This window comes from Rhinoderma darwinii, chromosome 9 (genome assembly GCF_050947455.1).
Source record: "Rhinoderma darwinii isolate aRhiDar2 chromosome 9, aRhiDar2.hap1, whole genome shotgun sequence".
In the NCBI taxonomy this organism is placed as follows: Eukaryota; Metazoa; Chordata; class Amphibia; order Anura; family Rhinodermatidae; genus Rhinoderma; species Rhinoderma darwinii.
Genome location: NC_134695.1, coordinates 92,295,145 through 92,308,552, shown reverse-complemented (window position 1 = coordinate 92,308,552; position 13,408 = coordinate 92,295,145). Strand labels below are relative to the sequence as shown.

The 13,408-nt window shown below is 45.0% G+C and overlaps 1 protein-coding gene across 1 annotated transcript in view; it reads left to right on the top strand.

Annotated features, from left to right (window-relative positions):
* AP1G1 (adaptor related protein complex 1 subunit gamma 1) overlaps positions 1-13,408 on the top strand; it is a 38,764-nt gene that overhangs the window by 13,702 nt on the left and 11,654 nt on the right. Inside the window, exons 4-6 of the mRNA XM_075838493.1 lie at positions 5,385-5,588; positions 6,152-6,276; positions 13,054-13,195. Of these exons, the coding sequence (XP_075694608.1) occupies positions 5,385-5,588; positions 6,152-6,276; positions 13,054-13,195 (471 nt within the window). The remainder of the gene's footprint in view (positions 1-5,384; positions 5,589-6,151; positions 6,277-13,053; positions 13,196-13,408) is intronic.

Sequence of the window (13,408 nt, the reverse complement as noted above, 5' to 3'; positions counted from 1 at the left end):
TACCTTCTGTTTTCTCCCTGTCCGCACCCCCAGGGTCCACACTCCGATGGTTCCACGCTGCACTCCACTCCTCTTCCGCTCAACCTGTTTGAATTGCTGAGTTGGTATTGTATGACCCTCCCCTGTCAAGTTCCCATTCACCTGAATAGAAATCTTCTCGGGGAGGGGCATCACCTTTCTCTGAGCCTGATTTTTAAACAGGGGAAGGGCGAAGAGTATAGTGTCGTGTAACTTGGGACCGATGGACTTGTTGGAGACACTGTCGGACCTGGCACACGAAAAATGGAAGGTAAGGAAGCTATTTTTTTTTAGTCTTGGTGGTGGAGTTCTCTGAGCGCATAAACAACTTTTTATCCTTAGACCCGTGGTCTGCAAATGATGGCTTTGCAAGCTGTTGTAAGACTACACCCAGTGGCTTCTTGGGCACGCTGGGAGTTGTAGGTTAACAGCTGACGGGCCACAGGTTGCAGATCACTGCCTTAGGCCATTAGATGTTACTTGGCTTGTGCTTTATTATTCCTATGGGTAGAGCAATAGATACAGTAGTGTTTGCTTTTCTCTCATGGTTCTTTATGGCTAGCTTACATGGATGATTATACGTCCTTATATGATAGGATTGTGTGGGGCATTGGTCTCCAACCTATGTGTCTTCAGTTGCAAAACTACAACTCTCAGGGGTTTCTGACAGGGAATGTTTGGGAGTTGTAGTTTAGCAACAGCTGGAAAGACAGGTTGGAGACAACTGGTTTTAGGGTGAAGATAAGTTCAGTAATAGGATTTAAAGGGTTCTCAAAGCATTTTATATTGATGGCTTATTAGATAGATCATCAATATCAGATGGGTGGGGGTCTGATTACGTCCACTCCTGTCGATGAAGGGGCTAAGGCCTCTTCAATGTTTAACAGGCACAGCGCCGTACACATCGTAGTGTCCGTGCTTAGGATTTCAGCTCAGTCACTTGAATGGGCACAGCCGCTCCTGATGTGTACGGCGCTGTGACTGGCAAGCGCTAAAGAGGCTGTGGTGGTCGTCACTGTGGCCCCTTCAGTCAACTTATCGGTTGGTGTGCTGGTAGTCTGAGCCCCACCGATCTGGTATTGGTGACCTATCATGAGGATAGACCATTATATAATGCCCGGAGAACCCCTTTAAGGATCTATTACCAGCTATGTGGGCCATTAAGACCTATGCCTGTATGTGACCATCCTAAGGGAAGGTTCACGGGGGGGGGGGGATTATGTGGCCTTTCTGGACACGTTGGTAAATAGGAATGTATGGTTGCACAACCGGAGAGTGCGATCGCGAGGACCTGCTGGGCTATATGAGAATGGCAGCGTTCTCGATGTCTGTGGTTTTTGTGGCGTTAACATCATATGTTCTTTTTGGTTTTATCTCATAATTAAACTCTTGCAACTTTGTCCCTTTTATGAAATAAAATATTCACGTTAAAAACTTTTTGGGCTGAGTTTTTAGGAAGTGAAGGGTAAATAATGGGACAGTAACAGGCTCTCCCTGAGATTTCCCAGCGTGAAGGTTACTACCAGCAGGTCGAGGGGTCACACCCGTGGGATAGGAGATGCACCGGTTACGTCAGAGCTGTTTGTATAGGAAGGTGTGGCACCGTTTCCATGGACACTGATCTATAATGACCAGAGCTGCTGTTCCTGGAACAAAAAAAATAATATTGGTGCCATTCATTGACTGGTTTGTCAAACATGTCACACGTACCGTTCTCTACAGCACACCGTGGTGTGTGATATGATACTGGACTGAGGAATCTCACTTATTCGGGTTAGTGTCTCCTTTAAACCACTATTAAATAAGGCCATTTTACTCCGCTTTGCTGTGGAGTTGAGGACAATCTGTTCCTTGTTATCCGCCACTTCAGGTTGGGGAGAGGCTGACTGTAGTGTCTACCTACATGATCGCAACTTTCTAGCATATCTCCAGTTCTAAAAGCCTCCAGAAACCTTTACATACGTACAGATGTAGCAGAGCTGAGTTTGTCATGTAATAGGCCTGGACTTTAAACGCTTGCTGCGACTAGACAAGAGCCTACATCTTGGTATCGTACTAAAGTCCAGACTCTTAGCATTCAAATAATGGGGCTATATGGATCCGTCATCCGTTCTGATGACCTTTAACCGCTATATAATGGCTAGAGAAATATTTCAGTACATATCCATGTATAGCCGCAGTAATAAAGCACCTTAGAACAGGGGTACTCACTATTTTTAGTGAAGGCCCCTTTACCTGGGCTTCCCGTCAGGTGAAGGTCCGAGCTGAACACCAACAGTAAAGCTATGTTCACACTGATTGGATTTGCTTGTAGAAAGTGGCAAAAAGCCACAAACTCACCTGTCTCCGTTCTCATCTAGCGATTTCAGGCCTGCTCCACCAGAACGATGCAGGTGGCGCAATGACGTCATCATGTTGCCTGCATCACAGGAAAAGCACCAATTGGCGGGGCGGATGATGTTCCCTTGCCAGCGCTGTTCGATTTTTTTTTTTATTTTTTATTTTTTTATTTGTATGTGTTCTAAGGACGCGGATACAATTGAGTACAGGGGTCCGTACAGCTGGCGTCTGCGCACTCGACTTAGACCGCAGGCCGCCAGTTGAGTACCCCTGCCTTAGAAAAAGACTCCTGCACCGTATTCAAATTACTCTCAAAGTCTCGGCTGGGTGGTTCGTCAGCAGGCAATTGTCCACCGATTTCGACGGCAACCCTTCCTATCTAGGTTTGATTCACATATGACGCCTTCTGCGTCATCCACTGTTCCCTGCGTAGAGATGTCGATCAAAGCCTAGATGGGAGATCGCAGGACAATCGCCTGCTGACAAAATGCCCAGCCGACGCTTGGCGAGTCGTTTGCATATGGTGGAGGAGTTGTTGAAATTTTTTTCTCAGGTGTGCTTTATTACTGCCGTTATACAGGTGTATGTACTGAAATGTCACTCTAGCCCCTATGTAGTCAAAACTGAAGACCGGTTCCCTTTTAGGTTTACCCTTATTAATGAAATGTATTAACCCCTTTATGACCAGGCCATTTTGCACGTTAATGACCAAGGATTATTTTTTGTTTTCTCACGGTCGCATTCCAAGAGTCGTAACTTTTTTTTTAATTTCGTCTACATAGCCATATAAGGGCTTGTTTTTTTGCGTTGCAATTGCACCATTTTTGGATGCATATAATATATGAATTAACTTTGTTCGGGGAGAATTGAAAATAAGCAGCTACTTCAACATTGATTTTCACGTTCTAAATTTACGCCGTTTACTATGCAGCGTAAATTACATGTTAACTTTATTCTATGGGTCGGCACGATTACGGGGATACCAAATATGTAAAGGTTTTAGGTTTCCCTACGTTTTTGCACAATAGAAATCCTTTTAGAAAAAAATTACTTGTTTTTTGCATCGCCGCATTCCAAGAGCCGGAACTTTTTTATTTTTCCGTCAATGTGGCCGTATGTGGGCTTGATGTTTGCGGCCAAGGTGTAGTTTTCATTACTATTATTTTGGGGTACATAGGACTTATAGATTTTATTTTTATTTTTTTGAGGGAATGGGAGAAGAGAGAATTTTGCCGTTTGTTTAGTTTTTTGGATGCCATTCAATTTAATTGATGTGTTAATTTTATTGTTCGAGTCGTTACGATCGTGGGGAGACCATATATGTGTATGTGTTCTTTGTTTTGACACTTTTACTAAATAAAACCACTTTTTGGGGGGGAAAATGTGGTTTTATTTTTACATTTTTATTTTTTAGACCCACCAGGGGACTTCACTATGCGATCTGCTGATCGTTTATACAATGCTTTGGTATTCTTGGTATACTGTCAGTGTAAAACGGACAGGCAATCTAGGCAATACCTCTGGCATGGCCTAATAAACAGACGCTGAAGGCAGACTTTGGGGGCCTTGGTTAAGTCCCCGGCTGCCATGGAAACCCGACGGCACCCCACGATTTCTTTGCGGGGGCGCTGATGGGGTGACAGAGGGAGCTCTCTCCCTCTGTCAAACACATTAGATGCCACTGTCGCTATTGACAGCGGCATCTAATGGGTTAAACTGCCGGAATTGGAGCGCGCTTCGATTGCAGCAGGAGCCAGGCTGTGTATAACAGGGTACACTGGCAGGATCCACGCGATCAGAGGACGGATATAGCCGTCCTTTTGTGGGAACGAACACCTGCGCAGGACTGATATATCCGTCCTTCGTTAAGGGCTGCATGAGAATGGACAGGTTGTTGTGTCTTCAGCGGTACATGAGATATGAGGCACAGCTGTTGTGTGGGGCGTTGCTGCGCTGAATATGATGACTGCTGTATTACATTACATTACCAGCTCTCATGTATTTGTACCGGGCTTGTATTTTATTTTAGGATGCAGAATGTCTCCTGTTAGGCCCCATGCACACGAACGTAGATTTTGTCTGTAATTACAGACTCATTGATTTCTATGGCCTATGGACACCTACCCGTACATTTAGGGAAAGGTGTCTGTGCCGTAGAAAGCCTCCGCAAAAGATAGGACATGTCCTATTTTTTGCTTTTTTTACGGACCGTTCTCCCATACTTTATATGGGAGCACGGCCTTCAAATGCGGGTGGCCGGCCGTAGCCGTAACCACAGACTGTGATTATGGGCACGGTTATGTGCAGGGGGCCTTAGGTTGTAAGCCAAGTGATGAGTGCTGGCCCAGTGGTAAGGCCACACGACTAATTACGGTCCACGATTACGGGCACGGATGGCCGCGGACAGTCAACCGCATTTGCGGGCCGTGCTCCCATTATAAAGTATGGGAGCACGGTCCATAAAATAAAAAAATGTCCTATTTTTTACGGAAGCTTTCTACGGCCCGGACACCTTCCCGTAAATATACGGGAAGATGTCAGTCGGTCATAGAAATGAATGCATCCGTAATTACGGATGAAATCTACGGTCGTGGGCATCAGACCTAAGCACCGCTGCTTCAGCCGTGGCCGTGTGGTTTGATTCCTGTGTAGGGCACATGTGTAGAGAGGTAAGATTGATCCATGCAGATCCGAGCTTACAATGTGAATATTCTCTCGCTATAATAAAATAATTAGAGCTGTGTCTCCCGTGTAACAGGACTGTGGACGGTGCCATTGAGGACTTTTTACATGTCTGTTTTAGTAAATACTTAAATGTCCCATGAAATAACATTTCTGGAGCACCTTTTATTAGAACTTTACATTGTGCCATTCCTCTGTTATTCCTCATGGAAATGTATGAATAAATTGACAGCTGGGTCTTACCTTTTAATGGGGCATTTGATTATATATTCTGACACTGCTTTTTTTTTTTTTTTTTTTTTTTATTATTATTAATTTATGACTTTCTTGTGTGTCTGATGCAGAGGATGCCGGCCCCTATCAGACTGCGGGAGCTGATCCGCACCATCCGGACAGCACGCACACAAGCCGAGGAGCGGGAGATGATCCAGAAGGAGTGCGCCGCCATCCGCTCATCGTTCCGTGAGGAAGACAACACATATCGCTGCCGCAATGTGGCCAAGCTTCTATATATGCACATGTTGGGATATCCTGCTCACTTTGGGCAGGTAAGTTTTTGGTACCTCTTTGACAGAAGACCAGGCCAGTTTGGGTTTTAGAATTTATCGCATGCACACTTTTAACAAGGTATTCACACTACACAATCTATAGCAACCCATGATGCATATTGTATGGTGCAAATTGGCGTTTTGGTAATCTATGCGTGTGTGTTCTAAGGACGCGGATACAAAAAGACCCTTTAGATCCAGGGCCCTAGCAGACCGTATTGTTAGACTTCCCTTCCTCGCTCCTGAGTGGGCTCTTCTTCAGGCACCACGTGGGTCCTGACAGTTCAGCTTCACGATGTTGTGCGCAGCACACATAGCGCCGTGACATCATAATGCTTAAAGGCGTCGGGACCAGCGCTGCGCCCGGACTCGACTCCGTAGCGAGGAGGGTAATTATACTGTTACTAAAGTAACAGGGGCCGTGTAGTTTATTATATAGACCGGATTTACTATAGCAAGTGTGAATAGTTCAGGGCACGTTGCGACCCCTATAGCTGCGCCGCTGCATATAGATCTCTCTGGGTGACTGACTCAGAATTGAATTGTTTGTTTTTCCTCTGCAGCTGGAGTGCTTGAAACTCATTGCCTCTCAGAAATTCACAGACAAGAGGATTGGTTACCTTGGTGCGATGCTTCTGCTGGATGAAAGACAAGATGTCCACTTGCTAATGACCAATTGCATTAAGAAGTAAGAAATAAACGTGTTTCCTTCGCCTGCTCATGTCTAGCCCACTGGCTGCGAAGGACATGATGAGATCAGTAGTTCCACATTACCACTGCTGATTATGTAGATGTTTCCCCTTGTCTGTGGTTCCGTGCGTAGCTCTTGGTATGTATGTAGAGTATCCATTATACACATTGTGCCATCAAGTTGACACCAGGATGCCTCAGATGCAGCCAACTGGATGGGCACAGTGGTGAGATCATCAGCCGGAAAGACACAAGGGGTAACTATACGCCTATTGTGGTTCACATAGAAACAGGCATTGTTTATTTGTGATGTGACACAACTTTTTAAAATCCACTGGCCATTCCAGGTCGTGCGATCTAGATATGGTAAGATATGTGGTCACAATATTTCTCTTGTTTATTTTCACAACATCAGACCGGAGTCTCAAGCTTTAGATCATGCAAGTGTTTCATTAGTTGCGAACAGAGGGGAAATAATTTTCAGGAAGCTGAAGCTTAATCATACGGCGGCAGGTCTCCCATGTTTTTACCCAGTGCAGTCAAACCGAATGAGCTGAAACATTTCGCTTGTCAATTGTCCTATACATGGTCAGACGAGAGACTAGACAACCGGAAATGACCGTAACTGGAGAAAGCAGGATCTAGTGACATGCAACGCTTTAAAGGGATTCTATGGTGTAAAGGACTTGGGTTTATTTTTAAGTGCTGCACGTTTGCAAAATACTTGCTGCGAAATGTATATTCTGCATGCACAGAGAGCAGCTGATCCATAGAGGCTGTAAACACTCCCATAGACACGTCCCCAAAGGAAATTTTAGTGCAATGTATAATGCTAAAAAAACAACTTTTGACCGGTCGTAGTGACATGTCAAGGTTTGATCGGTGGGGTCCGAGCCCTGAGACCCCCACTGATCGCTGAAAGGAAGGGAGCGGCGTACGGACTTACAGACTTTCTGTTGAGCGCGTACACCGCTCTGAGGAAAGTCGAAGAAAGCTGATCAGTAGCGGCACGGCACTCAACCAAGCGCTTCTGCTGCTTTTTAACGATAGGTGGGGGTCTCAATGCTCGGACCCCACTGATCAAAACCTCTGACATGTTTATTCGCACTTTCAGTTTAGATTTTTGATACACACAGATCAACGGTGAAGCTGGCCAGATAAATGAGTGCTTTCATTTAATGTACAACATAGACATTTTAGAAATTTGGTATCAATCAGAGCGCTCCAATCTGTTGTAGTTCCTCCTAGTAAATTATATTGGTGACCTACCACTGCGTCTTTTAGTTGCATACGATAAGTTGTTGTGTAGCCCTGATTGTCTTCTAAATCACACATGCTATTATATATGGGGACTCCATGACCGCAGGTGTCGGGGGAATAAGGGATTGGAAATATTGGTTTCAACATGCGCAATCCTTTGTTCCTATGGGAGGTAATCCACTGCCGCAGGTGCCTTGCTGCTTATTCCCTTCTCCCCATTGAACCTGTCTATGGTGGAGTCGGGAGAAATAGCTGTCGGACGAACAAGAAAACTACCTTGTTTATTGCCCACTTAAGTTAGTGTAATTCTTGTCTGCTTCTCTGGCTGCTATTGGCCATTATTTGGCTGTCCATACAATCATGTCGAGAGCTGATTGGTTAATCTGAGGTAAGGGTTCACCAAGTACCGTATTGTCACTCATTGGGGACAGGGACTTTGAACAAATGTCATGTAGCCTGGAAAATGTTAAAAAAATTAGAGGGTATTTTTTTTTTTTTCCCCACGGTATTCTCTTTATTATTAGGGTATGTGCACACGATGAGAGGCTTTTACGTCTGAAATTACAGACTGTTTTCAGGAGAAAACAGCTGCGTCGTTTGTCGTAAAAGCTGCTCCTCGCATTATGCGAGGTGTCTTTGACGGCCGATCATTTCAGCTGTGCTTCATTGAATTCAATGAAGAACGGCTCAAATTACGCTTCAAAGAAGTGTCCTGCATATAATGTATATAAGTGTCCCGCATATAATGTATAGAAGTGCCCCGCATATAATGTATAGAAGTGCCCCGCATATAATGTATAGAAGTGCCCCGCATATAATGTATAGAAGTGCCCCGCATATAATGTATAGAAGTGCCCCGCATATAATGTATAGAAGTGCCCCGCATATAATGTATAGAAGTGCCCCGCATATAATGTATAGAAGTGCCCCGCATATAATGTATAGAAGTGCCCCGCATATAATGTATAGAAGTGCCCCGCATATAATGTATAGAAGTGCCCCGCATGTAATGTATAGAAGTGCCCCGCATGTAATGTATAGAAGTGCCCCGCATGTAATGTATAGAAGTGCCCCGCATGTAATGTATAGAAGTGCCCCGCATGTAATGTATAGAAGTGCCCCGCATGTAATGTATAGAAGTGCCCCGCATGTAATGTATAGAAGTGCCCCGCATGTAATGTATAGAAGTGCCCCGCATGTAATGTATAGAAGTGCCCCGCATGTAATGTATAGAAGTGCCCCGCATGTAATGTATAGAAGTGCCCCGCATGTAATGTATAGAAGTGCCCCGCATGTAATGTATAGAAGTGCCCCGCATGTAATGTATAGAAGTGCCCCGCATGTAATGTATAGAAGTGCCCCGCATGTAATGTATAGAAGTGTCCCGCATGTAATGTATAGAAGTGTCCCGCATGTAATGCATAGAAGTGTCCCGCATGTAATGCATAGAAGTGTCCCGCATGTAATGCATAGAAGTGTCCCGCATGTAATGCATAGAAGTGTCCCGCATGTAATGCATAGAAGTGTCCCGCATGTAATGCATAGAAGTGTCCCGCATGTAATGCATAGAAGTGTCCCGCATGTAATGCATAGAAGTGTCCCGCATGTAATGCATAGAAGTGTCCCGCATGTAATGCATAGAAGTGTCCCGCATGTAATGCATAGAAGTGTCCCGCATGTAATGCATAGAAGTGTCCCGCATGTAATGCATAGAAGTGTCCCGCATGTAATGCATAGAAGTGTCCCGCATGTAATGCATAGAAGTGTCCCGCATGTAATGCATAGAAGTGTCCCGCATGTAATGCATAGAAGTGTCCCGCATGTAATGCATAGAAGTGTCCCGCATGTAATGCATAGAAGTGTCCCGCATGTAATGCATAGAAGTGTCCCGCATGTAATGCATAGAAGTGTCCCGCATGTAATGCATAGAAGTGTCCCGCATGTAATGCATAGAAGTGTCCCGCATGTAATGCATAGAAGTGTCCCGCATGTAATGCATAGAAGTGTCCCGCATGTAATGCATAGAAGTGTCCCGCATGTAATGCATAGAAGTGTCCCGCATGTAATGCATAGAAGTGTCCCGCATGTAATGCATAGAAGTGTCCCGCATGTAATGCATAGAAGTGTCCCGCATGTAATGCATAGAAGTGTCCCGCATGTAATGCATAGAAGTGTCCCGCATGTAATGCATAGAAGTGTCCCGCATGTAATGCATAGAAGTGTCCCGCATGTAATGCATAGAAGTGTCCCGCATGTAATGCATAGAAGTGTCCCGCATGTAATGCATAGAAGTGTCCCGCATGTAATGCATAGAAGTGTCCCGCATGTAATGCATAGAAGTGTCCCGCATGTAATGCATAGAAGTGTCCCGCATGTAATGCATAGAAGTGTCCCGCATGTAATGCATAGAAGTGTCCCGCATGTAATGCATAGAAGTGTCCCGCATGTAATGCATAGAAGTGTCCCGCATGTAATGCATAGAAGTGTCCCGCATGTAATGCATAGAAGTGTCCCGCATGTAATGCATAGAAGTGTCCCGCATGTAATGCATAGAAGTGTCCCGCATGTAATGCATAGAAGTGTCCCGCATGTAATGCATAGAAGTGTCCCGCATGTAATGCATAGAAGTGTCCCGCATGTAATGCATAGAAGTGTCCCGCATGTAATGCATAGAAGTGTCCCGCATGTAATGCATAGAAGTGTCCCGCATGTAATGCATAGAAGTGTCCCGCATGTAATGCATAGAAGTGTCCCGCATGTAATGCATAGAAGTGTCCCGCATGTAATGCATAGAAGTGTCCCGCATGTAATGCATAGAAGTGTCCCGCATGTAATGCATAGAAGTGTCCCGCATGTAATGCATAGAAGTGTCCCGCATGTAATGCATAGAAGTGTCCCGCATGTAATGCATAGAAGTGTCCCGCATGTAATGCATAGAAGTGTCCCGCATGTAATGCATAGAAGTGTCCCGCATGTAATGCATAGAAGTGTCCCGCATGTAATGCATAGAAGTGTCCCGCATGTAATGCATAGAAGTGTCCCGCATGTAATGCATAGAAGTGTCCCGCATGTAATGCATAGAAGTGTCCCGCATGTAATGCATAGAAGTGTCCCGCATGTAATGCATAGAAGTGTCCCGCATGTAATGCATAGAAGTGTCCCGCATGTAATGCATAGAAGTGTCCCGCATGTAATGCATAGAAGTGTCCCGCATGTAATGCATAGAAGTGTCCCGCATGTAATGCATAGAAGTGTCCCGCATGTAATGCATAGAAGTGTCCCGCATGTAATGCATAGAAGTGTCCCGCATGTAATGCATAGAAGTGTCCCGCATGTAATGCATAGAAGTGTCCCGCATGTAATGCATAGAAGTGTCCCGCATGTAATGCATAGAAGTGTCCCGCATGTAATGCATAGAAGTGTCCCGCATGTAATGCATAGAAGTGTCCCGCATGTAATGCATAGAAGTGTCCCGCATGTAATGCATAGAAGTGTCCCGCATGTAATGCATAGAAGTGTCCCGCATGTAATGCATAGAAGTGTCCCGCATGTAATGCATAGAAGTGTCCCGCATGTAATGCATAGAAGTGTCCCGCATGTAATGCATAGAAGTGTCCCGCATGTAATGCATAGAAGTGTCCCGCATGTAATGCATAGAAGTGTCCCGCATGTAATGCATAGAAGTGTCCCGCATGTAATGCATAGAAGTGTCCCGCATATAACGCATAGAAGTGTCCCGCATATAACGCATAGAAGTGTCCCGCATATAACGCATAGAAGTGTCCCGCATATAACGCATAGAAGTGTCCCGCATATAACGCATAGAAGTGTCCCGCATATAACGCATAGAAGTGTCCCGCATATAACGCATAGAAGTGTCCCGCATATAACGCATAGAAGTGTCCCGCATATAACGCATAGAAGTGTCCCGCATATAACGCATAGAAGTGTCCCGCATATAACGCATAGAAGTGTCCCGCATATAACGCATAGAAGTGTCCCGCATATAACGCATAGAAGTGTCCCGCACTTCTTTTGACGAGGCTGTATTTTTACGCGTCGTCGTTTGACAGCTGTCAAACGACGACGCATAAATGACAGGTCGTCTGCACAGTACGTCGGCAAACCCATTCAAATGAATGGGCAGATGTTTGCTGACGTATTTGAGCCGTATTTTCAGGCGTAATTCGAGGCATAATACGCCTCGTTTACATCTGAAAATAGGTCGTGTGAACCCAGCCTTACTGTTTATATAATGTCCTCATCTATTGCAGAGGATAACATCGTAAAATCTCCATGACCAGTGCATTAAGTGTAGACTAGATTCAGATCTGCGTCCACATGTCTGGGGTCCCCGACATTTCGTAGGTTGCAAACCACTTTCAGATACGACCGATGTCGTTGGGCCGCAGTAAATCTTTAAATGTCTATTAAAGAAATGACCAAGTGATCTGGCTTTTACCCCCCCCGTGTTAACGGCCAGTGATTGACCCTGGTACCAAGTTCTAGTAATGCTATCCCTGGTGTCACTGGTGCATAATAATATCTGCAGCTGCCACATGTGAGCCACTGGTTGGGGGCCACATGAGCTTACACTTCATATAGTATCTTTATGCGGTGCCCACTGATCACAATGTAACCTTATTGCATTTGCTGTTATGAAGCCACTTATTCCACATTCTGCATCGCTGTATACATATACTTTAATTTGTGTAAATGGATAATGTTTTATGAACGTAGGATCCCCTTTTCTTGGTTATACTATTGTTTTCTGTATCGGTGATATCATACAATGTGGGTGGTATGTAGAAAACAGGATATTAGCTGACTGAGTAAAAACCCACATTCATATGCCTCCCTGCTGTTTTTGTGGCCCAGAACTTCACATTCATTACATGGGTTTTGCTAGGGTATACCATAATTTACTGATCGTTGGGGGTCCGACTGCTGGGACCCCCCCCTGATCTTCAGAATAAAGGAGCCGCAGTGCTTAGGTGCTACTTCGCCTTCATAGATTCGTCCCGTAGAGCGACTGTCCCAACCACCTGCCGTGAAGGGAACAATAACCCGGTTCTATTTGCTCCCGTCCACCGGCTGTGTAGGGATTAAGCCAAAGGGACCTCTGTCCCTTTGTTCTTGTGATCGGTGGAGGTCCCAGTGGTCGGAACCACACTGATCATAATGTTAAGACGTAGCCCAGAGATATGCAATTACAATACTACTTTAATGCAGGTTGGCAGAAGGGTGCCCACTGATGGATGGGGTGCATCATTTTCCTAGCGGGCAGACTTCATTTATTCTCCCCACTTGGTACTTCTGAATGCTGTTTATGGGGTGCAGTCGCATCCAATAGCTTACGTAACTATCCTATATAGAATTTCTTGGTTGTAACAAAATTATTCACAAGAATAAATTCCTAATTCTTCTTCTTCTCTAGTGTGATATATTACACGTATGTAAAAAAACTCATCTGTTGCTCTCCGGATTTTTGTAACCTGTGACTTCTCTCTCTTAGTGACCTGAATCACAGCACTCAGTATGTGCAGGGTTTGGCGCTGTGCACATTGGGCTGCATGGGATCCTCGGAGATGTGCAGAGACTTGGCGGGGGAGGTAGAGAAACTTCTTAAAACGTCCAACTCCTACCTGCGCAAGAAGGTATGTAGATAAAGCACTTGTTTTTTTTAGAAACACAAGGAGATCCAACTTGGTCCCTTCTGGCAAAGACTTACACTAGACAGCTGCTCAAATTAATTTTGACTGTCTAGTAAGCTTTGCTCTTGTACAGTCAGTCTTGTCAGGGCATGCTGGGAGTTGTAGTTTTGCAACAGCTGGAAAGCCACAGGTTGGGGACCACTGTATTAGGGACGT